Source organism: Macadamia integrifolia, chromosome 10 (assembly GCF_013358625.1).
Source record: "Macadamia integrifolia cultivar HAES 741 chromosome 10, SCU_Mint_v3, whole genome shotgun sequence".
NCBI lineage: Eukaryota > Viridiplantae > Streptophyta > Magnoliopsida > Proteales > Proteaceae > Macadamia > Macadamia integrifolia.
Genome location: NC_056566.1, coordinates 11880310 through 11906753, shown reverse-complemented (window position 1 = coordinate 11906753; position 26444 = coordinate 11880310). Strand labels below are relative to the sequence as shown.

At 38.8% G+C, this 26444-nt stretch overlaps 2 protein-coding genes and 1 long non-coding RNA gene across 3 annotated transcripts in view; 1 reads left to right on the top strand and 2 right to left on the bottom strand.

The window, feature by feature from the left end:
- The window catches only part of LOC122090660 (tRNA (guanine(26)-N(2))-dimethyltransferase), a 9590-nt gene extending 2853 nt beyond the window's left edge, over window positions 1–6737 (bottom strand). The window contains exon 1 of the mRNA XM_042660308.1: window positions 6008–6737. Within this exon, the coding sequence (XP_042516242.1) occupies window positions 6008–6678 (671 nt within the window). The 5' untranslated portion in view covers window positions 6679–6737. The remainder of the gene's footprint in view (window positions 1–6007) is intronic.
- A 6331-nt stretch (window positions 6738–13068) lies between these two features.
- On the bottom strand, window positions 13069–15454 carry LOC122091030. The gene is made up of 3 exons (XR_006143791.1): window positions 15354–15454; window positions 13717–13780; window positions 13069–13543 (listed from the first exon to the last, which is right to left on the bottom strand). It is a non-coding gene; the product is annotated as an uncharacterized LOC122091030 (long non-coding RNA).
- Window positions 15455–22878: 7424 nt separating this feature from the next.
- LOC122092194 (protein disulfide isomerase pTAC5, chloroplastic) lies at window positions 22879–26167 on the top strand. The gene is made up of 6 exons (XM_042662536.1): window positions 22879–23592; window positions 24060–24155; window positions 24297–24434; window positions 25390–25519; window positions 25728–25765; window positions 25858–26167. The coding sequence occupies exons 1-6, from the start codon at window positions 22954–22956 to the stop codon at window positions 25945–25947; spliced, it is 1131 nt and encodes a 376-aa protein (XP_042518470.1). The 5' UTR covers window positions 22879–22953; the 3' UTR covers window positions 25948–26167.
- Window positions 26168–26444: the final 277 nt, after the last annotated feature.

Below are 26444 nucleotides of genomic sequence, written 5' to 3'. Positions count from 1 at the left end.
CCCCCCCCCCCCCCCCAGTATTACATTTACATTCAATATGAACAACTATTTCAATATAACTATTTCCTTTTCACCTTACTTATCAACTAATAAAAGAAGATCCTATCACATTTTGCATTTTACATAGGCTCTACACACACACACACACACATATATATAAATATGGAATGAATAAAAGGCAGTTATGTTAAACCTTTTTCCCCATTCTGATAAAATGTGGCAAACATTATTGGAGAAGCTTGAGATAAGGATAAGCATATCTTTTCCAATAATATTTAAGCTTTTCCGGTATAAAACTGGGTTGACAGCTTGCTATCTATATGCTTTATGCAAGCAGGCAAAGCAAGAGTTTAATCAGAAACAACAACTGCCTACTGCAGTAGGTGAGGTTGTGGTGTGCAAAGCCTGCACTCATCGGGAGGTCTTGAGTTCGAGTCTCCTGGCTGTTACCTTCCCCAACCCCTTTCTATAGTATACCTATTAGAATTTGTGATGCTACAATCACATTGTGATTGATGCAATCACATTATCCACGTGCTTACACACCCCTTGTCCCCTTTTGTACAGATTTGTTACCTTTGTATTACCTCTTGTACAGCTTTGTAATATCTATTTAGTTTCTATACTTATAGTCTAGGATCTTATCTTAATTCTTAACACCTTAAATTAGGGAAGACTTCTAATGGATACATGTGTAAGGCTAGATAGCGATTGGCTTCCATTAGTGTCGAATTTAATAAGAACATATCCATTATCCAATACATCTTTCTTCTTCTTTGGCTTCTTATCATGGTATCTGAGCAGGTTTGAATATTGCCTCCTTCGTTTACTAAGCTATCATGGAGGATTCTACTTCCTCTCAACTTGTTGATCCGTTCAACAATCCACATTCTCTTCATCATTCTGATAGCCCCACGGCTGTCCTAGTTTCACCTCCTTCAAATGGTGATAACTACAGTACTTGGGTGTGAGCCATGAAAATGGCCTTGAGAGCAAAGAACAAGCTGGGATTTGTCGATGGAAGCATTACAATACCTTCTTCCACATCTTAGAATTATTCTCAATTGGTTCGAGTCAATGATATGGTAACATCTTGGATCCTTCATCGATCACTTCTGATCTCGCTTGCAGCGTCATATATGCAGAATCTGCATATGCAATCTGGATAGAGCTGAAGAATCGATTCTCTCAGCCCAACACAACCAAAATTTATCAAATCAAGCATGAGATAGCAGACTATAAACAAGAGAAACTCTCGGTTTCCGCTTATTCTACAAAGCTCAAATCTTTTTGGAATGAATTATCCTCCCATGTTTCAATACCAAATTGTCAATGCGGATCTTCACAAAAACTCACTGATTTCATACAGCAAGATCATGGTATGGAATTTTTACTAGGCCTCCATGAATCTATTGCACCATTGTGGAGTCATCTACTTCTTCATGATCTTCTACCACCTATTGCAAGGTTATACTCTTGGCTTTGCAAGAGGAGAAGCAACGAGAAATTTCTTCGACATATCAAGTCAAACCTGAAGTCTTGGCCCTAGCATTTAGTGTTCCAAAGAACACAAACAGGGCTACAACTCCATAATCTCAGCATGGACAGAGGAGCCATCCGCATTGTGATTATTGCAACATGGATGGTCATACCATTCACACGTGTTATAAGATTCATGGCTACCCTCCAAAGAAAGGTATTGTAGCAAATCACTGTGATCATTTTGATAGAGATGGTCATACAATGGCAACATGTCATAAAATCCATGGATTTCCTACGAAGAAGGGACCGCCACCTAGTTCTTCCCAACCTAAAGGCCTTCAAGCAGCTAGTGCGCAAGAGGTTTTCAATCAATCAGCACCAAATCCTAGTAATGTTTCCATTTTGGCGAAACACTATGCACAGATCCTAGCCCTCCTTCAGCAAGGTAGTACTCAACCTTCAGTCCATCTCACAGGTAAAGCCCTCTCATCCATTGTTTACTCGCATGATGATTGGGTAATTGATTCAGGTGCTAATGAGCACATATGTTCATCATCTAATTCTCTTTCTTATCTTGAATCCGATTCTAGTTCCATTAGTGTTCAATTACCAAATGGATCACATGTTCCTATTTCTAATATTGGATCTAGAAAATTCACCTGATTTTCATCTAAGTAACGTACTACATGTTCCTTCATTTAAATTCAACTTGTTATCAATATAAAAAATTACCAAATCTCTGAAATGCTCTGTAACTTTCTTTCTTGGTTTTTGCATCTTTCAGGACCTGTTCACGAGGAACATGATTGGACTGGGACATGTATGTGATGGACTTTATTACCTCTCCAGATCCACAACCCTCCTATCTGCTTCACCTCAGTTTGATATTTGGCATTGACAGCTTGGTCACCCCTCTTCACCGAGGTTGCAAACCATCACTCAATCAGATCCTTCGGTTATCATTTCAAAATCAGATATTTGTAATATTTTCCCATTAACCAAACACTTATGGACACCTTTTCCTTCAAGTATTACAAACACGAAATCTCCTTTTGAACTTATTCACTATGATATTTGGGGTAAATTTAATGTTCCAAGTATGTCTGGGTCCCATTATTTCTTGACTGTTGTGGATGACTACACTAGGTGCACATGGTTATATTTGATGAAATACAAATCTGGAACCAAGGCAAATTTGAATGCTTTCTTTGCTCTTGTGTTCAACAAATATAATTTCAGCGTTCAAAAGATTCATACGGATAATGGTCTCGAATTCTCTGACAAAGACCTTCAAAATTCCTTTCAAAGCCTTGGGATAATTCATTAGACCCATTGTGAGGGCACCCATCAGCAAAACGGAGTGGCTGAACATAAACATTGGCATCTTCTTGAAGTTGCCGGTGCATTACGTTTTCAAAGTTCCTCCCACTCACCCTTTAAGGAGAGTTCGTGTGCTCAAAGCAGCTTTTTTTTTTCCTCGGCCTGACTAGTCCAGCGGGCCCATACTGACCCCACAACATGGACCGGGTCATACCGGGTTGAATAAGAACCATTCAGTTTTCACTGAAAGCAGTGAAAAGCACTAAACATCCCCGAGTGAGTGGCCCCAATGAGGTAAGAGGAGTCGAACTCAGAACCACGCGCTTCCTGAGGTGAAGGTCCCTTGCCAACTCGGCTACCCCTTTGGGATTCATAGCAGCTTATCTCATTAACAAATTACCCACACCAACTCTCTCTAGAAAATCACCTCATGAGTTGTTGTTACATTCCAAGCCATCCTATAAACATTTGAAAGTTTTGGTTGCCTAGGTTTTACACACAACCACACTCCAAATAGGCATAAATTTGATGTCTGATCTAAATCCGGTGTCTTTGTTGGCTATCCTCTTGGACATAAAGGATATTGGATCTATGACTTGGAAAACAAGTTTATAAACACATCTCGAGATGTTATCTTCCATGAGACTGTTTTCCCATTTCATTTCACCTCCCTCACAACCCGTTCTTCCAACACCCATTCCTGATCATATTGCCACTCCCTTCGATATTGTTACTGACATTCATACAATTAATAACTCATGCATTCCCAGTGAGATACACCTTGACACCGTCACACAACCAATCCCTCTTCCAACAAGTGAACCTACTTCCCAACATCAAACTCCTCATGCTACTCAGACCACAACCCAGTGAATCTGTCGCCCTCCACCATACCTTCATGACTATCACTGTAATGATGTCTTCACAGGCTCCTCATTCAGGTATTACTCACCCCATTTCTAAGTATTTATCATATGAACATTTGCATCGTTCCTATGCTGTGTTTTTTCTCCTTTGTTGACTCTATTTTTGAGCCGTCGAATTTTTCTCATGCTGTTAAGGACCCCCAAATGGAGGGGTGTTGAGGCTGCTGGGATTACCACGCTTGAGCGCAATCAAACTTGAATTGTCACTAGTTTTACACCACACAAGAAACCATTGGTTGTAAATGGGTTTATAAGGTTTAATTTCACTCCGATGAGACTATTGAATGGTACAAGGCTCACCTTGTTGCCAAGGGTTTTACCCAAACCGAAGGCCTGGATTATCATTAAACTTTTGCTCCAGTGGCTAAATTCACTACTGTTTGCTGCCACTTAGCAATCGCATCTATCAAATGTTGGTCCCTTCACCAATTAGATGTCAACATGCCTTTTCGCATAGGTATTTACAAGAAGAGGTTTATATGACTCTTCCTCCTAGTTATTGTAACCAAGGGGATCGCTGAGTTTGTCATCTTCACAACTCTCCTGATTCTACCTACGGTTTGAAACCAGCCAGCCGGAATTGATTTGCAAAACTCTCTACTGCATTGAGTCAGGTAGGATATACACAATCCACAATTGATCATTCCCTCTTTACCAAGCATATGTCATCTGGTTCTACATTTGTTCTTGTTTATGTCGATGATCTATTAACCACAGGGGATGACCTTGCTGAGATTTCATTATTGAAAACAGCATCTCCATAATACATTCAACATCAAAGATTTGGGTTCCCTTCAGTACATTCTTGGCATTGAGGTTGCCCGGTCAGCTCAAGGCATCATTTTATGTCAAAGAAAATACACTTTGGACATCTTAACCAATATAAGCATGATGGTTTGCCGTCCTTCCTCCTCTCCAATGGAGCAACACCTCAAACTTACTCTCACCGATGGAGAGCCTTTACGATCCTTCTCAATATCGTCGTCTCATTGGTCAACTCCTTTATCTCACTTTCACTAAGCCCAACATCACTTATTCAGTCCAAGTTCTTAGACAATTCATGCAATCTCCAAGGACTCCCCATCTTGATGCTGCCATTGTGTTTTATGTTATCTAAAGGATTGCCTTGGTAAAGGAATTTTTTTATCTGCTCACAGCTCTCTTCAGCTTCGAGCCTTTGCTGATTCAGATTGGGCTAGCTACCCTTTCTCTCACAGGTCTACTTGTGGCTACTGTGTTATACTCGGTGATAGTCCCAATTCTTAGCGCTCTAAGAAACAGATCACAGTGTCCCGCTCTTCTGTAGAATCTGAATATTGAGCCATGGCACATGCTTCTTGTGAAATCTGATCGCATGTTTATCTTCTAGCAATTTGGTTATCCCTCATTCTCAGTCAGCCATGCTTTACTGTGACAACCAGGCTGCCTTGCACATCGCTGCCAATCCAGTTTTTCACGAATGTACTAAACACATTAAGCTTGACTGCCATTTCATCCGTGAATAGATTCAGTGTGGTCTCACGAAAACTATGGGCCAAGATCGCTTCCATGAACTAATTGGCAAGTGGGCGTGTTGAATCTCTTCCAACCCCCTCCAACTTGACCCCAGGGGGAGGTATTAGAATTTGTGATTGATGCAATCACGTTGATCACATTGATTGATACAAGCACATTATCCACGTGCTTACACACCTCTTTTGTACAAATTTGTTGCCTTTGTATTACCTCTTGTACAGATTTGTAATATCTTGTATTTTTACTTTCTATACTTATAGTGTAGGATCTTATCTTAACACCTTTAATTAGGGAAGTCTTCTAACTGATACATGTGTAAGGCTATCTAGCCATTGTCTTCCATTAGTGTTGAATTTAATAAAAGCATATCCATTATCCAATACGTCTTTCTTCTTCTATGGTTTCTTATCAATACCCATCTACAAAAACAGAGTTTCATCAGAACCTGATTATCCAGCATAGAAATTGCTTCTTCCCTAGCAAACACTGGCATTTACACTACAGCAAACTGTACAAAGTCCAATAAATTTACAACTTCGAGTCCTATGGTTCAGTAGAAAGACGGAATCAAACTGTATGTAACCTTTTGACTGTTTTGTTCATCACCACAGATAAGAAACAGGCCTGGAAATACCATTTGTCAAGGGAATGGTTTGGACATAATTTTGAGGGGAGATTTAGAAGAAGTTTTCTAAGCTAATCAAGAAAATTCAAAACGAAAACAAAAGTAGAAAATGAAGGGCAAAAGCAACAAAAAAATTTACTTGTGAGGCCGATGACCGCCTGAAGAGTACCCATCCGTCGAAGTAACATAAACCAAACCATCGATCTTCAAGCAATCGAAAGCAGACCGGAAGAAAGAAGTATCACTTCCAAACGAGTCAATATCAATGAGATCAAAGAAATCCCTCTGAAGAAAGCACTCCGTCATAACCCGATTCGCATCAAAATGCGTCACCACCCATCTCCTCCTATCCCTTTCCAAAACCCTAACTTCTCCAGACAAGTTTGACAAAATGGTCCTACGGTTCTCTTCATTTGCATCATTGGCCCAAACAAAATCAGCTTCTGCTTGAACAAGATACCGAAGAGAACGAATTCCACAACCACACATTGCATCAAGAACGCGAAGACTACCTTTCGATTTCTTGTAAACAGAGGCTCCTAAGATTCCAAGGTCACGGCCGATTGCGCTCTCTTGGCGGAAGAAAGACCCGCCAGGTTCGAATTCAAGACCCCTTTCTGTTTGAGTATTCGATTTGGAATCTCCATTGGTTTCAGGAACCAAAACTTGTGAACTCGAACTTTGCAGGGAAAAGAAGCGAATGGAGGATTTTCTAGGGTTAGAGACATTGATTTGAAGTGGATTAGGGTGAGTGCAGGAGTATAGGGGTGGAAGGGATAAGGCTGCTCCAACCAAAGACGGTGATGTCATGGCGGGAGAGAGCGTTTGAGAAGTGCGAGGTTAGGGTCCGAAGGTAGTTCGCTATTTGACCATTTTGGCGGGATGGACTAGGCCCATTTGGGTTCGTACCTTTCGTGACCCGACCAAATTAGCAGTGTGAAGGACTGAAACAAGGAAAAAAATCGTCTGTAATTCCGATCTCGTACAATTTCGTGTAATACCACCTTCAGACGGTGACACGTGTATTGATATCAATACAATGGTCCAGATCTGATTTAAATGCTTCTTCACTGATTTAATGTTTTATTAATTGTACTAGATCTGGACCATTGTATTAGTATCAATACACGTGTCATCAGAATTGTACGAGATCGGAATTACAGACAATTTCAACCCCTGAAACAATGGAGCATGGATTTAGAGCTTTAGAATATGGATACAGCTCCTCTATTGAGCCCATGGAATAAGGAGTCATCTCATGGCTGGAAGGATCTAGACACGTGTCCCTATGTCACCCTAACCGTGGGATGACTCCTTACTCCTTGGGCTCCATAGAGATGAATCCTTATCTAGTTGACCAAAACTTGGCATACGCTCTTTGTGGTCTTGGATTTTTCCTTTTTTTAACTTTATTTTGCCTCTTGACCAACATGTTTGAGTTAAAATTTTAATAGTAAGAAAGTATTCTGGTTAGGATCCTCTTTAACGCATTAGACCAGAATCTTCTCTAACACGGTAGACATCTAATGCGGCATCCAATGGATGGGAGGATTTGGACATGCAACCCAATGTATTAGAGTGTACATGTGTGTGCCTGGATCGTCTTATCCATTGAATGTTGTGTTGAGCTCCTCATGCATTGAAGAGGATCCGGGCTTCGGAGCGTGGCCCCTACACTAGCATCAAGGGGTCATCGACCAATGGGTGTGGTGGTTGTTTCCCACCATCCTTATGTCTAGGCATAGGGGTCTGTTTCTGTTCAAAAACACTTGCGCAAATTAACATATGAGCACTCTACCCTCAAGGTCTTTCAACCCAGCCAAACCTACCATACTTATCCAATCTAAAGATATCCTTCGGAGATAGAACCTTCAGATTTGTCCATTCTAGAGATACCTTTTGGACCTCTTAGACCAAAACTCACCCTCCTCTTTTCCCTTAGTTGATAACCATCATAGCAAAAGGTCCAATTTGGGTCCAGAATTATGAATCGTCCTATCAAAACCCGGTATCGATCTCTCCCATTACTAAATAGGATGGTTTTGGGATCTGGTTTTGAGACCAATTATTAAATATAACGTAATAGTTTTGGAAAGGATTTTCCAACAGGACCAGAACCAAAAGGTTTGGAGGGAACAATCATAACGAAACAAAAAAACACTTGCATTCACTATGGAAAAAAAAAAAAAACCCCTTGGAAGGAAGTTTTGAATGAAAATTTGAAAACTCTTGAGCAAAAGCCAAAGTCTTGTTGTAAAAAACCAAGATGTTTAGTCCCACATTGGTTTGAGAGGAATAGAATTAAAAGCATATATATAATCTTGTTAATTAAAGGTATAAGCCCTTTGAAGAGGAACTCTCCCACTTCTCATATGTGTGGGGCCTTCCTAGGGTGCTTTTGAAACTCGCACAGCAAAGAGTTCAATACGAGTGTGGGTGTGGGTAAAGAGGTACTTATTTTTTTTGCACCTCTTGAGTTTTAAATATTAAATTCAAATACTCTTTTTTACTCATACGTATATGTATCTATATGTATCGGACACCTTTGTACGTGTACAGGTAGCACCCATTCATATGTATATAATGGGTATTGTCACTGAACTGTATATTGATATGTTTCTCTCTCTCTCCCTCTCTTTGTTATTGTGTTCTGAGAAATCCTTCTCTGTAATGTGGTTCTACTCTGTCAAGTCCTTTCTCTGTTTTGTCCAAATGCATAAAACCATTCTTGAAAACCATACTTAGTGAGCCTAGCATGTCTCTCCCAATGGATCAACGTCTGTGTATAGTTAAACAATGATCAATGGTTGTTTTATCTTGAAGTAAAATACAAGTAACCCCAACTCTACCTCTGTTGGGGGTGTTTCTGACCTTAAAGAGAGTATTTACTTCTGATATGACTCAACCTGTTTTGGTTCATTGGCTTCAACATCAATGCAGATTTGCTTCAACAGTTCGTCTTCTATAATCTAGGAATTCATCCCATCCCAACAGTGATCTTATTCTTCAATATCAGATACTCTTTTCTTATACAATGTCATCTGCAATTTTCTTACTATACGATGCTTAGCTCATCATGGTCACTGGTTTTTGCTCTCCAAGTGAGATGAGGCTTGGATTGAGAAAGGGTGAGAGATTTCGGAATGATTTTCCTGTATTGCAGTGGTTGGTGGGATGGAACTTGAGAGAAACAACAAGGGACCGGGGAAGGGAGTGGGGCGAAGTTGCAGGGAGGAGGGGGTAGAGTAGAGGAGAGTGGAAGCAGTAGAGAGAGGGGGTGTGGGGCGATGTGTGGCGTTGCACAAGTGTTGTAGCGGCAAAGGGAATTGGTGGCATTGCACGGTGGTGTTGCCTTCTATGTAGAAGATGAAGTTCAAAGAAGATGAGATGTACTGTGTATTACCTATATTGCTTCAGTTAAAAAAATATATATATGCATATTACCATTTTTTCATCCAATGGCAAGTATTATAACTTCATCATCTAACTGTCAGTATTCGGTAGCACCCCTTAATCCTAGGTAATCCGCTAGCATGCCAACATTTTCCCATTAATTATTTTAGGTAAGTTTTTTTTTTATCAGACTTATTTAGGTAAGTTAGTACTTAATATTTATAACTTATATAAGAGTTATATTATATATAAGACTTAAAATCATATATGCATTAAAAGAAGTAAGAAGGAAAATCAGAATAAACATAGTTCAAAAAGAGATTTAGTTCTAGCTACCCTAAAATGCACCATTCTTCTGTGCTTCTCAACCACACATGAAATAAACTGAAAAGAAAAAAATTCCAAGGCCAATGATATCAAGCAAGCTTCTAGGACCTGACTATCTCTTCGCAATCAATCCAGATGATGACCGAAATATACCTAATTGTCTTGTCTGCTAGACCCCTTCGAGAATTCCTAACTTCAGATTCTTGTATGCTCCCTATATAACTTGAGCTTAGGTAAGTGCATTTACATCGACCATTAACAAATAACATAACTTCCCATCCAATTTGATAAGAAGAAATATCAAAGCTACCATCGCACACCAAAATATAGGAATCAATAGGTAAGAAAAAGCCTTTGGAATTATGACCATGCTCACCTGGGGAAATGTAGGGAACAGTAGATTGTATAAGGTTAAGATCTAGGATCCATCTATTTATATTGTGAAGGATAGATAAAGGACTCAGAGCTTTACTATTTCTGATCCTATTGTTCCCAACCATCCATAGGAAATAACGAGTAATAGAAAACACTGATGTAAAGAAAGAGAAGTCATTCTTTGACACACTTGATGAATTTAAGAGGTTAATTAACATACGGGTTAAAGAAGCTACCTCATAGTGTACCCTAAGCCCACATGCAAGAAATAACCTAAACGGGGGAGAATAAGTTACGCTAGTGAAAATTTAAATTTTTTCGATTGCAATGAATCCCAAGTGTGATTGTGAAATATAAAATGCGGAATAAAAGAATCACAATCACACAAGACTAAGATTTATAGTGGTTCGACTCAACCTGAGTCTAATCCACTCCCTATAAGATCCTCTTGTAAGGTATTTCACTAGCTCTTCCCTTTTAGTACAGTAGGTAGGGAGGAAAATCTTTATACAATCTTTTAAGGATAAGAGAATTCAAACAATCCCATTTACAGGTAAAGAGGCACCTTACAATCTTGTTTAAGGTGGAGAGACACCTTACACTCTTTTAAGGATAAGAGAATCATTTACACAAGCCTAAGTATAGTCTAGACTTAATGTAAAAATAGAGAAATAAGAGAAGTGGAATAATAGATGATTACCTCCAGTGTGGTGCAAATGAGATATGCATAATGATAGAGTGAATGCATCTTTGTAAGTCTTCACTAAGCCTTGACTTGAACAATGAAAGTGTGGAAGACTTTTGATAAAGACTTGAGCTTTTCTTGTGATGGAATGATGACCAAGAGCTCAAGTAGTGGAGAATGCCTTTTGACTTCGAATGCTCTCAAAAGTGTGCTCTATTGCTTAGCATTCATTGATATTTAATTAAGAACATTAGTGGTATTTATAGGTGATGTTAGGTGGTCATTTTAGGCAGTAAATCTCACTCTAACGGTCATATTTTGGGTCCACTGGTCGACCATCATCAGTAGCCGATCGACCACCAAGAGCCGTTGGATCTCATCCAGACAAGCACCGATCGACCTAGACTTTCAACCGGTCAACCGCCCCAAGGCTCGGTCAATGTCGGTTGACTGCCCTCAAGTTAGGCCAGTTTTGTTAGATTTCTGTCATACTGACCAGTTATCAGTTTTTCGATCGTAACTTTTCGATTCGATCTCGGATTGACCCGATTCTAGTTGCATTAAAACTATGATTTGATTTTCTATTCATGAAGGGTCCATCTCCTGATACTGAATTTAAGGTTACTCAAAATTCCCTTGAGTCAGGTCAAAGTGGTTTCACAGAATTTCACTAGAACATATTTTTCCTAATATGTTCCATACCACTTAGGGACTTTCATACTTTATCAAAGTATGTCCTATTGTCATTTTAGTATGATGTAATGCAAATGCATGAGCTGCATGCACGTATATATATATATATATATATATATGGAAGTTACAATATACATTGAAATGACCATTCTACCCTAGTGGTCTTCATCATCACTTTGGTCTTCCATTCTTTCACAGTTCATCTTCTGTTCTTCTTGTTAGCAATTTTATGTCTTTGAGCTTCATGTCTTGATTTTTTGAAGTTCGATATCATCTAATACCTTATTCAAGCAGTGATACCAACTTGTTGATACTACTCATTTGATGACGTCAATCTTTATTTCTTCCTTTCATTCATCAAATTCGATCTTTGATATGAAGTCTCTACAAAACAATACTTGAAGGTAAATTGTGAAATACATTCATACGTTTGTTATCATCAAAATCAACTATAGGAGTGTGGGCACATCCCTAACAACGCATGGGGACGTGGAGCCAAGGCATGGGTATCTTTTCATATCTTGGTTCCACTTTTCCATGTGTGTGGACAGAAGGTACACTAGGAAGTAGTGTTCTCTTTTCCAATAACATTATTATAGAACCCCCTTAGAGGACTCCTTTCTTAACCCCAAGAATAGCCCAATAACCAGAGAATGATCCTAGGGCTGGGAAGACACGAGCACGCGTCCCTAGGTCACCCCAACCCTAGTCACTCTTAGCCCTTGGGCTCTATGGAAAGGAATTCTATCCGAACTGTGCTGCCCATAATCTCTTGGAAAGGACAGATGTCCTCGTGAGAAAATTTTCCCAGACTCAATCTGGTACAAAAGCCTTTTTTTAACAATCGTCATAGGAATATTTTGAATTTATGGTGAGCATTACATTTCCAAAGATAGGACCATATTGGGTTCCTGACACAGAAGGAATTGGAGCCTCTCCGTAGTGAAAGGAAATTGGCTACCGTTTTGGTAGAGATGTTCCCCTTTCTGAAAAAATGACAGAACAAAAATCTTTATGGATATATGAGGATAGAAAGCATTTTTTCCAGAAGGATAATGTAAGAGAGACTATTCCAAGTCCATGTCCCTCTTTGGTTTTAAAAGTGAAGGCTATCTAAATAAAAATGAGGATTGAGCCATTAACTTTAATTGAGTGTTTGTATGCTTAAGTTGATGTTTGATTATTTTTTTTCTTAAGAATATATATTCAATTATTTGTATGCTTGGGAAGCTTATTTGTATACTTAGAATTTTTGGACATACTTGATTGTTTTGAGACTTTGAATGCTTAGAAACTGTTGAGGAACAAGAACTAAACCATCTCATTATTAAACAGGACCGGATCCTTGTTTTGGAACCGTTTAATAAATGGGAATGTTTTGGTATTGGCCATGTTGGAACTGGAACTGGAATTGGAACTGGAACTCGCATGAATACGTCCCAATTATTATTCCCCTCCATCCAATTCGATTAACATTAAGGGTAGACTTGACCTAGAGTAGGACCTCATAAAACCAATAGTCATTATAAGATTTACCTCAAATAGGTCAAAAAATTACATTGAAACCAATTTGGTTCCTCAAAATATTAGCATTCCCTAAGAGATTATATTTGCTATAGATGTTGATTGTAAGAGAATCTACTGTTCAAAAAAAAATTTGGGGAGGATTTTTTTTTTTTTGGGGGGGGGGGGGTGTTGGAGGGGAATGAATCCCATAACCTTGCATATGATGTGGTCCATTTTGTAAAATTTTCATTTCTGTTCATTTCTGTTCACTCACTAGTTCAATCCACTACTAGAGACTGAACTTCAATATTACAGATATCATAGTGATCAAAATATTTGTGAAATTAGCAAACGTTTGTCTCGATTGACAGACTTGCTAGGTGATTCAAGGTGACCCAACTGGCAAACTTTTTCCTCATTGTTAAGACTAGTATATTCCTTTTCTTTTGGTAATTGGAGTTGGTCTCTTTCATAGTCCGAGTCCTACAGCAATATTCAACAATGGAAAATCACCAGAAGATCACATCCACTTCATCCTTGTACAGCTCAAAATTAGATCTCCAGTGACTCGCTTTTTTATCACAGGAACTTCTAACCTGACAATGGGTATTTGATAGCTTCTAAGAGTTTTGTCACTCGACTTTTGCCACCCCTCCACTAGGCATGCTGCTTTCAGCAACAGTCTCCCTCACAAACCTGAAAAAATGGAAAATTACTCGAGATTGTGATACGAATGCCAATCTTGGCCGCAGAATCACACTCAATGCACCTGTATATTCTGTCTAGTCCTTTTCCTTCGTGTAATTTACAGACATATGGATACATCTTAGAAATATAAAATGTCGATAAGCAGAGAATGAGAGACAAACCTGGCCAATTTGTCCTGAGAGGACTGTAAGACGTAAATCGCGAGGATAAAAGACAACAAGAGCCCTGTTTAAAATGTCATAAAGTAAATGCTTAGGAGCCACCACACACAGAAAGCTGGTGAGTCGGTCACTAAATAGCCATGATTCATAGTAGACCATAAAAACTGAACTTTAGCTGTGGACGTTAATTACGACATACAACTAAAAGGGACAGAAAGATGAGACACTTTGATCACATAAATACTAACAATATTATTTCAGCCAGAAAATTGAATATTTAATTATTCCTCCCCTACATGGGCATCAGTTGATCATTAATGTGTCTCCATTATAGCCTAAATTATCAACCAAACTCAAAAGTGCGCATGAAAGCTTAATAGATTCTCTGTTTGGCCCAGATAACAAAAAACATCTCAAGCAAACAATAACAAAATCCCTGTTAGTTGCTCCTCCATGGAAACAATACCAAATCCTTTATGAAAACTCGAACTGAAGAAACTGGTTAACGTTCTACCTTTTTTAATATTTGTTTCTATTAAAAAAATTCCAAATGCAAGCAAGCTTGGCATCTCAAAAAGAGTCAAATGATGTAGGATTCCCCTTGTAAAGATTAGAAATTTCATCACTCCGAAAGCTCTTTAGTCTCTCAGAAATTAGAGATCTTTTATAAGTGACCTCAGGGTCAGCATTTTAGGTGAGGTGTCTGTGTACAGAGAGAGATAATTTCCCAAATAAGCCCAATCAAGAAGTGGGACAATTATCTACTGTTGTGGTTGGTATAATTAAGCAGACTCCAACTCTTCCTACATGACAGTGCATTCTAGACAGTTTGCTCCAGTTAGAGTAATCTTGGTTGAAAAATCCACCAATATTTTCTACTAAAAAAAATCTTGGTCAATATGAAATTCCAGTACCATTTGATCACATAAATAACCAAAGAACGTTTTGGTGTTTCTAGAAGCAACATCAGAAAGGTGAGCATAGATAACTTCTCATAGCAGAAAAATGTCTACAGATCACTCTCTGCCAATGTAATACCACAAAAAATAGCCATCTACCACATGCGCAAGGAGTGAGTTCTCATTCTTATGTATCTTCTAAAGTTAAAAGAAAAATAAAGGACTATCCCTCATTGGAGAAAGATAAAAGTGCACCAGCCACAGGAATGGAAAATGGGCAGATGCACACAAGGATACTACACAACTGGTTAATCAGGGAAGGGGAGAAAGATCAGGAAGGAACACTATCTGATAGACTCAGAGACAGTGTTTGCCACATATAACTGTCACTGCAGGCTTCAAAGCCAACAGCAACAGAACAGAATACATTTGAGGTATATCTGTATAAAAGGCATACCCAGTGCACAAGGCTCCCACCACTGCGGGGTCTGGGGAGGGTCATAATGTACACAGCCTTGCCCCCTGCTTCAGAAAGAGGCTGTTTTGCAACTCAAACCTGTGACCACTAGGTTGCAATGGAACAACCTTACTGTTGCGCCAAGGTCTACCCTCTTAATTGAGGTATAATGTGTAGATACATCAAACATATTAGATCTCACTAGACATATGAATTTCACCAAAGCAAAGAAAGGCATATGAATTTCACTGAAGCAAAGAAGGCATATGAATTTCCTCTACCTGATCCAAATAACACATAGAAGCCAGCAGCGACATCTATCTCTGACTGCTCCTCCCTGTAACAATTACCACATTAATTCCCATCATTGTCTTTGAAAATGTAGAGTGAACAAACAGTGAAAGTCAAATTCTGCTTACAGACTACTTCTTTAACAGCTGTTACAGAAAAATGCTTAAAGTGACCATCCAAATCCAAGAAGACTCGCACCCAAAAAAAAAAAAAAGAATACTGAATAGTATGAAATATAAATATATCCCTAAAATAGCAAATACCAACCATAATCCAATAGTATGGCCTCCTTTGATACCAATAAAAGAATACCTAATGTAATTCTAGCCATTGGAACCAACCAAATTTTAGGGTTATGTTTTGAATGACCATTGCCTAAAAAAGAAATTGAAAAAACACTAACAAGAAAAAGGAAAAATAACGCTACCAGGTTGTGGGGCCCTATGCCCAGATTGAATGGGTGGTGAAATGACCGCTCATGTCCGCATGGTGGTGCAGGAACGACGCGACCACATAGGTATCCCTCTCCCATGAAAAAATTCCCAACACCAAAAACCAATACCACAACATTCCTTTTACGTCATGTCTCATGGAATTCATGATCCAAAAGGCAGTTGGGGAAATTAATAGTACAACTTCAGGTTCATGGCTATTCTAGAGGCTAGCCAATATTTTGGAACGAACCCAACATAGAATGCCTAGAATGTTGACCTTGGAAACTTGTCAAGTGCAGTGAATGTTTAAGCATAAGAAAAGAATCAAGACAGTAATTATTTAATGAATGAAATCTTGGGGGGTTGAAGTAAGAGCACCAAGAGCATATTACTAGGATTCTGATTTTGTCAAGGATAAGTCACAAGATTCCGTAAACAGGTAGTTTGATGCAGTTGCATTAGAAATTAATCAGTATGGAGGCCTACCCCCAAGCTTGGGAGGCTCCAAAGTTGCTTACGCAGTCTAATGGGCTGAAAATGACCTTTGTGTAGTTATATTATAGGTTGGGCCTTTTTTATTTTTTAAGGTCTCAAGTAGTTAAGTTGAGTACTTGAGTTGGATTAGAACATTTAATAGCTAGATAGAGTTCTGTTTTGAGTTTATTTACTTTATTCAATGTGTAAATGGTCCTTTTATGGGTCAATTTAATAATTCTAGGTCTTTATATATGTAATACACCTCCATCAATTAAAGATGATTTGAGTAAAGAATAAGTTTTTTAAAGAGTTTTGGTCATGATGAGCAATGCTCAAAGTATTGGTATCTCAAACCTGATTTCTTTCCCTCTTCCGTTCTTTTCTTCTCTATTTTTCCTCCCAAGGAGATTGACCTCATTTCTTTTCCCGTCCCTTCCATCAATTTGATTTCTTTCCTTAACAATGCAATTGCTTCCTTCATCTCAGATCTGATCACAAATTTGATTACTGGGCCTACTTGCATCTGAGATCTATAATTTGGATTTTCAAAATGCATTATTTGGAATAAGAGCAAACCTAGCCAATGGATCCAACCCTCTTGCTGGCTATCCGTATGGAGGCCTACGTGCAAAGCTTGGGAAGCTCATAAGGTGCTTAAGGCAGTCCAACCAATGAGTGGTGCTGATTCTCCTATTTATGAAACTCGACGGCGAGTTTTTCTCAACACTAGGGGAACCGATGCAACTGCATTAGACATTAATCCCATATGGAGGCCTATTCGCAAGCTTGGGAGGCTCGTAAGCCGTAAGGTGCTTATGGAAATCCTTCTTCCGTTGTCAGATTCGCTAGACCTGGTAGCGTAACCATCTCTAAGAATCTCTATGGATTCTCTAACTTCTCTCGATTAGATCCTCTAATGTTCAATTAGAAGACAAACTAGTTCTTTTGTTCTTGGAAGTTGGAACTACTTTTAGGACTTTTCTTCTTCCTTAACTGGAGAATTAATTACCATAGGTTACTCCCTAATTTGCCTCAGAATTTTTCAGGAGCTGCCGATGTTTTGCCTTTCGTGGAGACGGATCTCAAGATGATAGCAGCTAGAGTTCTAGAGAAAGAGGAGACCTGCAGCAGTAAATCGAGGAAAATCCCTTTGATAATGATAGCTCTACTCCTACCCATGAAGGAAACGGAAGAATTTGAAAAATTATATTTTGATATTTTGGAATTAATCTCTCTTCTTTTTCTATCTGGAAGATTCAGAATTTATCATGTAGTTCTTAGATTTCAAAAACAGTCTGATTGCTTCTATTTGATTTCATATGCTTGATCTGTGAATTGCAAACTAAAATAATTTCTTGTGATAAGAATCCTATGCTCTTTATTTTGTGACTAGCTTTGAAGATACCTAGAGGATCACCTTTTTTGTTGATCGACATAAATCGATTCATGCAGTTTCTTTTTTGTTTCACTTGCTATTTGACCGTCTTCTTCAATGGGCGATGGTGTTGCAGGACTTCAATGGAGAACACTTGGTATTGCAGGTCTTCAACGGTAAGTAATTGGGGTTTCAAACTTTTGGGATGGGTTATATAGGAGATAACAGGGTTTTTATCTTTTGAAGAATTGGGTAAATTCTGACTTGTGCCTTAATGGGCACAGGCCTCCTTTATTTATAGCAAAAATAATAGTCCTAGTCATTACAGTAGTCCTAATCCTTATAGTAGTCTAAGTGGGAAATAATGCATTATTCAACACTCCCCCTCAAGTTGGTGCATGGATATGACACATACTTAACTTGGATAAAATAAAATAAAAAGATTTACTACTAAGTCCTTTTGTGAGAATATCTACTATTTGATATTCACTTCGCACAAAAGGAATACAGATAAGTCCTTCCTCTAACTTTTCCTTGATGAAATGCCTATCGATCTCAACATGCTTGGTACAGTCATGTTGAACAGGGTTGTGTGAAATGCTGATGGCTGACTGACTATCCCAATATAGTAACATCGGCACATGGATAGACACACCCAGGTTATGAAGGAGACTCTGCAACCAGAGTAGCTCACAAATCCCATGTGCCTATGGCTCAAAACTCAGCCTCACTAGATCTAGACACAACTGACTGCTTCTTACTGTGCCACGTAGCCAAGTTACCCTAACAAATATACAGTAGCCAGTAGTAGAGTGACGATCATTTGGAGAACCTGCCCAATCAACATCAGTGTATGCCTCAATCCTCATTTATTGACTCACCAAACTTACTAAATGAGCTATGTCTGGTCTTGTATGAGATAGTATATATGAGTTTTCCAACCACTCTATGATACCGACCTTTATCAACAGATTCACCTTCCTTGCTTCTATAGTTATTAAGGTGTCGCCAAGGTGCTAAGACGGTTCCAAGAGGGTAAGGCAGTAGGCCGCTTTAGTTGTAGCTCATAAGGCGTCGCTTTATGTGCCTTATGTCAAAGGCGGCCGCCTTATGTACATTTTAAAAATAACTTGATTTTTAAAACTGATTTACATAGATTCCAAATATTATTTCATGATTGGCAAGTGTATGAAGAAGAATACACTTGAGTTGCATGGGATCAAGGCTATTAAAACGAAAGTCTAAAACTCAACCAAAGGAGAAACATGATTCACAATTTCACATTCACAAATGCAAGAGTTTCTCAAGGGTTTACTAGCCAATGGCGAGGCTTCCTCCTTCGATTCTTACTAAGGATTCTTCTCCGGCGAAGCTTCATAGCCCCTTCTCTAGGTATGTTATGTTTTTTTCTTCTCCCTTCTTTCTTCTTCATTCTTCTTCATCATACGGTGAGAGCTTAGAGCTCTAACTGTTTTTTTTTTCCTTCTTCTTTCTTCTTCATCCTACGACGAGCTCTCCCTTTTTCTTTTCTTTTTTTCGTTCTTCTTCATCCTACAGCGAGAGCTCAGTGCTCTACCTTTTTTTTTTCTTTTCTTTTCTTCTTTCTTCTTCCTTTTTTACGAATGGACATGGAGGTCCTAAGGAACTAACTACCAAGGCCAATTTTTATGGAGATATATGAATTCTGAATTCTTCCATTACCTTCTATTTCTGTTCCTTACTTTATATTTCTGTTGCTGCATGTTTCTCTCAATTCAACCAGTGAATGGAGTTCTATCCTCTCCCTTCTCTCAAAATACTTGTATATTTTAAGTCTTCTTTGCTTTGTATTTATAATTTCGTTTCATAATTATGTATTTATATTATATGTTAATATGTTATGATAGTGATTGATGAAGATGAACTTAGGGCCCGTTTGATAACGTAACCAGAAACGTGTTTCTGTGTTTTCTTGTTCTCAGAAACAAAGAAACGGCATAAATACCGTTTGGTAAAAGTGTTCTGTTTCACTTGTTTCTTGAAACATAAATTAAAATTTATAACAATTTATGCTTCAAGAAACATGAATGACGAAACAAGTTTTACTTGTTTCACTCGTTTCTCGAAACAAAAAAGGGGCACAAAAAATCGAACTACGAACCAACTATGAGCCAACATGAATTTATGATGTTCATTCGAAGGGAGCTCTGCAACTATGAACCAACCCCCCTTCCTCCTTCACTCGATGCACTTTCTTCCGCAGCGTACTCAATCTGCTGCTTCCAATTCTGGTGGGTTAAATCGACTGGTATGGGAATCTTCTTTTTCTTGAAGAACTCTTTCCCCAATAGCTTTGGAAGGAGAGGAATGATCCGTTTATCAGCAAAGAAGAGATCATAGGAGCTGCAGAGCTTGCGCTTGGCCTCGAATGGGCGATAATCTGTTTTAAGCTTAGAAAGCATGAGGACCTTCGAGATGGGGATTCCGTCGGCCTGGATTTTCTTTTTGGCGACTTTAGAAGTGAGACGATTTTTGGAGCGATCGTTGATGATGAGACAAAGTTCCTCTTATGGGGAGTGGAGAGGGTGTGATAGAGGGATCTTGTAAGGGTTTGTGCGACCATTTGCAGGGATCTTCTTGAGGGTTAGAATGAGATAGAGGAAGTCATCTTGCTCTAACAATTGGGCTTTCTCCAGCTTTTTCTTCTTTGATTCATTCCATTTCAGAAGCGCATTAACTGCTTTTCCAACGATTCCTGAGCTAACCCTAGATGATGTTGAAGAAGGAGCAAGGAGAGGAACAGGAGAGTCGCTCGAAGCCATGAAAGCTGTAAGAGGTTTTTCAACGGATACGAGAAAGGAAGAAAGGAAGAAAGGAAGAAAGGAAGAACAAAGAGACTCACCCTCTAAAACCCTTCTTACCCGTTTCTGTTTCCAGAAACAAGAATTATCAAACACCTTTCTTTCCTGTTTCTGTTTTCAGAAACAACAATTTCTGTTTCTGTCGTTTCTTGAAACAGAAACGGCAGAAATGTTATCAAACGGACCCAAAGAGTTTGTCATTCTATCATTTTATGTTTTTTTTTTTTTTATTCCTCTTTTCGTTCAAAAAAAGTGGAAAAATACCAAGTTGACACTAAACATTTATTCTGTTTTTTTGTTCCCATATAACAGAAAAACGTAAGAAATATTTTTGAATTACTATCAAACGCAGCCTAAGTGGATATACATAGGTACACACCCCAAAGGACTCTCAACCGTCAGATGCATTTGTGACTGAGGAGAATGGGTCCCTGTATCGATGGCCAATCCCAATCATGACATACCATGTATATGGTATATGGCTCGTCCACTTTCTCATCTAGAGTTTCTGAAAAACTGATTTCTCTTTATTTTTGAAACCCCTATTGGTACTTTAGAATGACAGGTAAAGTTGTCCCTTCATCACCAAAGTGGAGGAAGGGATACATATTACCTATAGCCTTGGTGAAAACTCTCCATTCAAACAATAGTCTAAAACTTGTTCTATAACATCAGAGTTGCTTTGGTGGTTTGTGCCTGCCTTATAGCTGGTGGGCCCTAGGCTTGCGGTCTTGGTGTCAAAACCCTCCCCCTTTGCACAAGAGGTGATGGCAAGCACCCACAGAAAGGATATGTCCTCTTTGAAGTTTCTTGTTTATTTTTGTAGAGCAATTTTTTAGTATAAAGTCACAAATATCTCTTTTTGTAGAGCAATTTTTTAGTATAACATGTCCGTTGTTCACATGTTAGGTTTCAATCATAATAGAGTAGGCTAGGTGATAAAATGAGGTTTCGAAAAGTAATGAAAAATTTTACCAAAAATAAAAAATAAAAATAATAAAAATAAAAAAATAATCCAAGGGAATCTATCAATGCATGAAAAAATATATGGACGAATTCAAATTTGAATTTGATATATGGTTAATTAAATCATTTTTTAGATATCCATGTGATTACGATTACCACGTACAACAAGGGTGTCAAATAAATTATAATTTTATTCTTGACTTTTTTAATATAATACACTTTGTTTCAAGGAAGGTAAATATTAACATTTTTTTTTGTAAATATAAATATTGTCATTTTAATACTTACAAAATGTGGAGAGATTTATTGGTTATACTTTTCTTTATTGTAAATTTGCTAAAAGAATTTGGGTTTTGAGCACTTTGATTACGAACTAAAGCTTTTTTAGAGGCTTTTTTCAGTATGTTATTATGTACTTTCTATAATCTATTCCTTAGGACAATTTACCTAATTTGTTCATTGCTTTCATCATTATATGTTATTAGTTATGGATACATAGAAACAAGGTACTTTATACTTAGGATAAACCAAATCCTCTTGTGATTCTTTATTTTGTGAAGCATGGATTGATCAAGTAAGCAACCTATCTAAACCTACCTAGGTGAACTCAATTCATAACTTGTGTGAACCCACCAACATTAGTTTGTGTGAGAGTCACTGATAAGAACAATAAAATCTATGCTTGGCTGATTGCATGATTGATAGAGATAATGTCGTCTCATTTAATGCTGATTGTTTGATGACAAGAAACACCATTGAAGCACATATTAGAGGGCTGTTAAGGAGAGTAAAGCACGCCATGATATATATTCATTTCTTTTCTATCAGTGAATTTTCTTTTCTTGTGATAAAAAAATAAAAAGTGCAAGGCAAGTTTTAAATAAACTTGTAAAAAAAAAAAAGTTACCTGCTTGATTGTGTAGACATAAGTAGGTGCAAAAAGACTACGTTGCTCGATCTTATGCGTTGAAGATACCTCTGTACGACCTCCCATTCTGAACGCTGACACAATGGCCATGCAAGTGGATTGTTGTAGCGTTAGATTGTTTTGAACAAGAGAATTTTATCGGAATTTAAACGAAAATGGATCAGTTGCTCGTATGATCACCGGGGCGTACAAGTTAGTATCTAACATCTGTCATTTTTGTTTCAAAATATATCCTTTTTATCTTTGTAATAGTAGAAGGAAGAACATGCGTTGGATGTTGACTAGTATGACCAAGTGATCGTACGAACAACGGATCCTATCTCAATTTAAACAATAAAAAAAATAAAAACTTTTTTTAATTTCACTTCTAATTCTAACCCGTTTGATGCCATTTTATCTGTTACTCGCACTGTCCTCGTCTGTCCGACGGTTGAGATCCCCGCTAGCGGGAGAGGAGGTACATTCCCGCCGCATTAGAACAGGAACGTGTGGTTCAAACTTAAACAGCTCCATTCATCCCTATCTATCTTTTACCTTCATCTCTCTCTCGCAGTTTCTCGACTTTCTCCTATGGCGTCTGTTCTTCCTGTCCATCTTCAACCTCCACCAAGACCTCATCCTCCTCAACTACAGAGACTTCACTGCCCTGCAAAGCTTAACTTCTCTCGATTTCAACCCCACGGAATCTCACCATATCTCCTCCTCAGGGGATCTCCAATTTCCGCCACCTCTTCCTCTTCTTCGAATCCTTCCAATTGGGACAGAGAAGAAATCCGATGGTTGAGAGAAGAACAGAGGTGGCTCCGCGAAGAACAACGGTGGATCCGTGAAGAAGCTCGTTGGAATTTGGAGCGCGAGTCGCTTCTCCGGGAAATCGCCGATCTGAAGCTCCGGATTCAATCCTTGGAGACCGAGAACTCTGTGCAAGGAGATTCTGTCTCTGAAACCGTTGACAATATCGCCTCTCTGTTGCAGGTATTGAAGGACGCTGATCTGAAGTCGAAATCTGCCAGAGTGAATCAGATTGCGGAGAGTGGTACTGTTCCGGCTCCCATGATATTGGAATCGGAGAGCGAGGAGGTGAAGGAGATGGTTGTTGAGGAAGTTAGGATGTTGGAGAGCAGCAAAGAAGGAAAAGTGGAGATAAAAAAGGTCAAGAGAAAGTCGCTGAGAAAGGGCTCCGAAGGAGAAGACGTTCGAGCAATGCAGGTCTGCCTGCAAAACGCATTTCTCCTTGAAAATTAAATAAAGGCGAGTTTGTAAATTTAGCTTTTAATTCCAGTTCCTTCCATGCTCTTCTCTGCAAATTCTGCTTTTCTTGAATTTTTAAGAACCAAAGAGAAAACGTCGACTGCTATTGGAAACATATAATTGGAGTCCGTGAATTCGTTTTCTGTTGGTAGAATGAACATAACTAAACATATTCAAGAGTAAGACGACCAGAATTATTGGTTCCGTAAGTGAGAAATTTTGATTTCAGAGTTATATTTATTAATCCCAATTCCTGTTGCTAATCTTCCACTAGAGCTTTCCAATTCTATTAACAGGAAAGAGTTCTTCTTTTTAGAGTTATCATGATGAATACTGGCTTGCTTTTGTGTTGATGCATGTGAGCTGATAACTTTCTATTGTATGTTTTTTTCTTTCCAATTAAAGATGGTTTTTGTTATTGGCAGGAAGCATTATCAAAATTGGGATTTTATTCTGGTGAGGAAGACATAGAGTTTTCCAGCTTTTCAAGTGGGACTGAACGTGCCGTAAAAACCTGGCAAGTAAGTGGTTCTTGTTCCATGATATTATACGGATGATCCTGGGAAATCTCCCCTTATTTATCAGAAAAGGGAGCTAATATAGCCTGTTTTGAAACCTCCCATGGAAGGAAATTTGAGTTCATATATCAACTTACTTGGCAGGCCACATTAGGTGCTACTGAAGATGGAATTATGACTGCAGAGCTCTTGGAAAGATTATACATGGAGCAAGAAACCGTGAATGCTGGCTTCAAAGTAAACAAAAATCAGCAAGAAGTGCCTCCTCCTATGCCCATGCAGGTATATCCAGTTATTTACCCTCTTCACCTTCTACTATCTGGTTTGTGGCATGCTCAGGTTTCTTTTTTGTACTGCTAGTCTGATCATAAGACTAGCCTACTCATGAGCCACAGCTTCTTCACCAACTTACGATTTGTGAATCAGTGACCATAGTTCCATTATTGTTTCTTGATAATTCCAATTTTTGAGTGAAATAGGCATGGCCTCATACTCATCAATAGATATCCATATTTTGATCAAACTGATGTCTGCCAGGAGCAGGAAATTCACACTGCTTTGGGTGATCTTCACTGTGCTTTGAGGATCTTGTTTTTCTTATTCAGAAAACAGACTCTGTTGGTCCCCATTGTCCTGACAGTGGGGATCGTCTGAGCTGCACAAATTTTTGGACATAGCCGATCCAGTGATACACCTAGAAATTTTACCATCCTGAATTTGGATTAACAATCATGTGGCTAGCAGGTACTTCTAACGTACTGACTTCATGTACCGACAGAATAAGTGTTGATGTGAAGCAGTATGGTTCAAACCTGATATTAGGATTGACATCACAGAAGGAACAGCAGTAATTTATGTTGGTCGAGCTTGTTTTCCTCCTTGATCTTGTATTTTCTATCTATATTTCATAGACCACCTTTATAGTATTCATCACTCTGGTGGTAGTAAATTACATATTGTGGATTTTCTGGCTGTTGGTTTGGCATGTATAATACCTCGTCATCCTCTTGCCCCAGTTGCTGCGAGGCAGCTAATTCCCAAGCTTAAAGTTTCTTGCTGCTCACACATCTGTTCCCTTCTGTTATTAAGATTAGTTTGTTGCTTAAAGCTTATAAACTTTTCATCAGAGCCCGCTTCAAAGTATTTGGAATTGCACCTTCTCTAATGCTTCGAATTCTCTTACATATGAAGTTTTTAGCCTGTAAGTTCATGAGTAAGTTGGTCCAGTGCTTGTTAGGAGGGCGGAAATGGAGCTGCAGTTTCTATGACAGAAATCTCTGAGATTCAGCAGACCGTTGTGAAGGACAGTGGTGAGAAGGAGGTTGAAGTATCTCAACATAGAGTCTTCCTTNGGGGGGTGTGGGGGGGTTGGACAATCTGGTAAAGTTTCAGAAATATTTACAGATAAATAAAAATATTAAAAAAGACAATCTCTGTAGTTGCTCCATTTTTGCTTGAGCAATCAGGAGTCAGGACTCCAAGCAAATCCTGGAGTGTCAATATTGCTGCCCAAAGTAAAATATGGCTCTACTGACGAGTAATGAAACGTAACTATATGGCATTGCTTTGTTGCAGAATGTGATGGAACAGGTGAACCCAACATAGAACCACAGGTAAGAGTTGTTCATGGCCTTGAACTATGTTCCTCTCTTCTTTTGTGGTGTTTTGCATTAATGACCTCTGGTTTCTGAAATTTGTCATGCAGTTTATGGAATGGATAGATGAAGGAGCAAGTTGTCCATACTGTGAAGGCCGTGGGTATACTACCTGTGATACATGCGATGGGAAAGGATGATGCAGATATAATATTATTTTTCCTATGTACATTTATCTATGCCTTTAGATTCTGTTAATGCAGATAACTGAATGTCTTACCCTGTCAAAAGTTCTAAAGAGATTGGAAGGCTAGCCATACCTGCGGATACAGTGCTGGCTTTTCTACACACAGAATAGTTGGATCCACAGTGACTTTGCTATACGATCAACTGGATATCTCAATGATGGGTTTTAGAGCATACTTGTTGAAACCTGAAATGACATCATACCTCTGGATATGTGGGGGAAAAGATCGTCTCCAATTATTGAGCCACCCAGTTAGCCATCTGATGGTTGTGTGTAGGGGTGCAATAGGGCCGGGTTGGGCTGGGTATCTTAAAACACTAGCCCAACCCTGAGTCCTCTTAACTGGGCTCAAACCTGCCCTGACCCTAACTCAGGGTCGCAAAACTTCAACCCTGGCCCTACCCTTCAGGATTCAGCCCAACCCTTACCTGCCCTGATTGGCCTTGATTT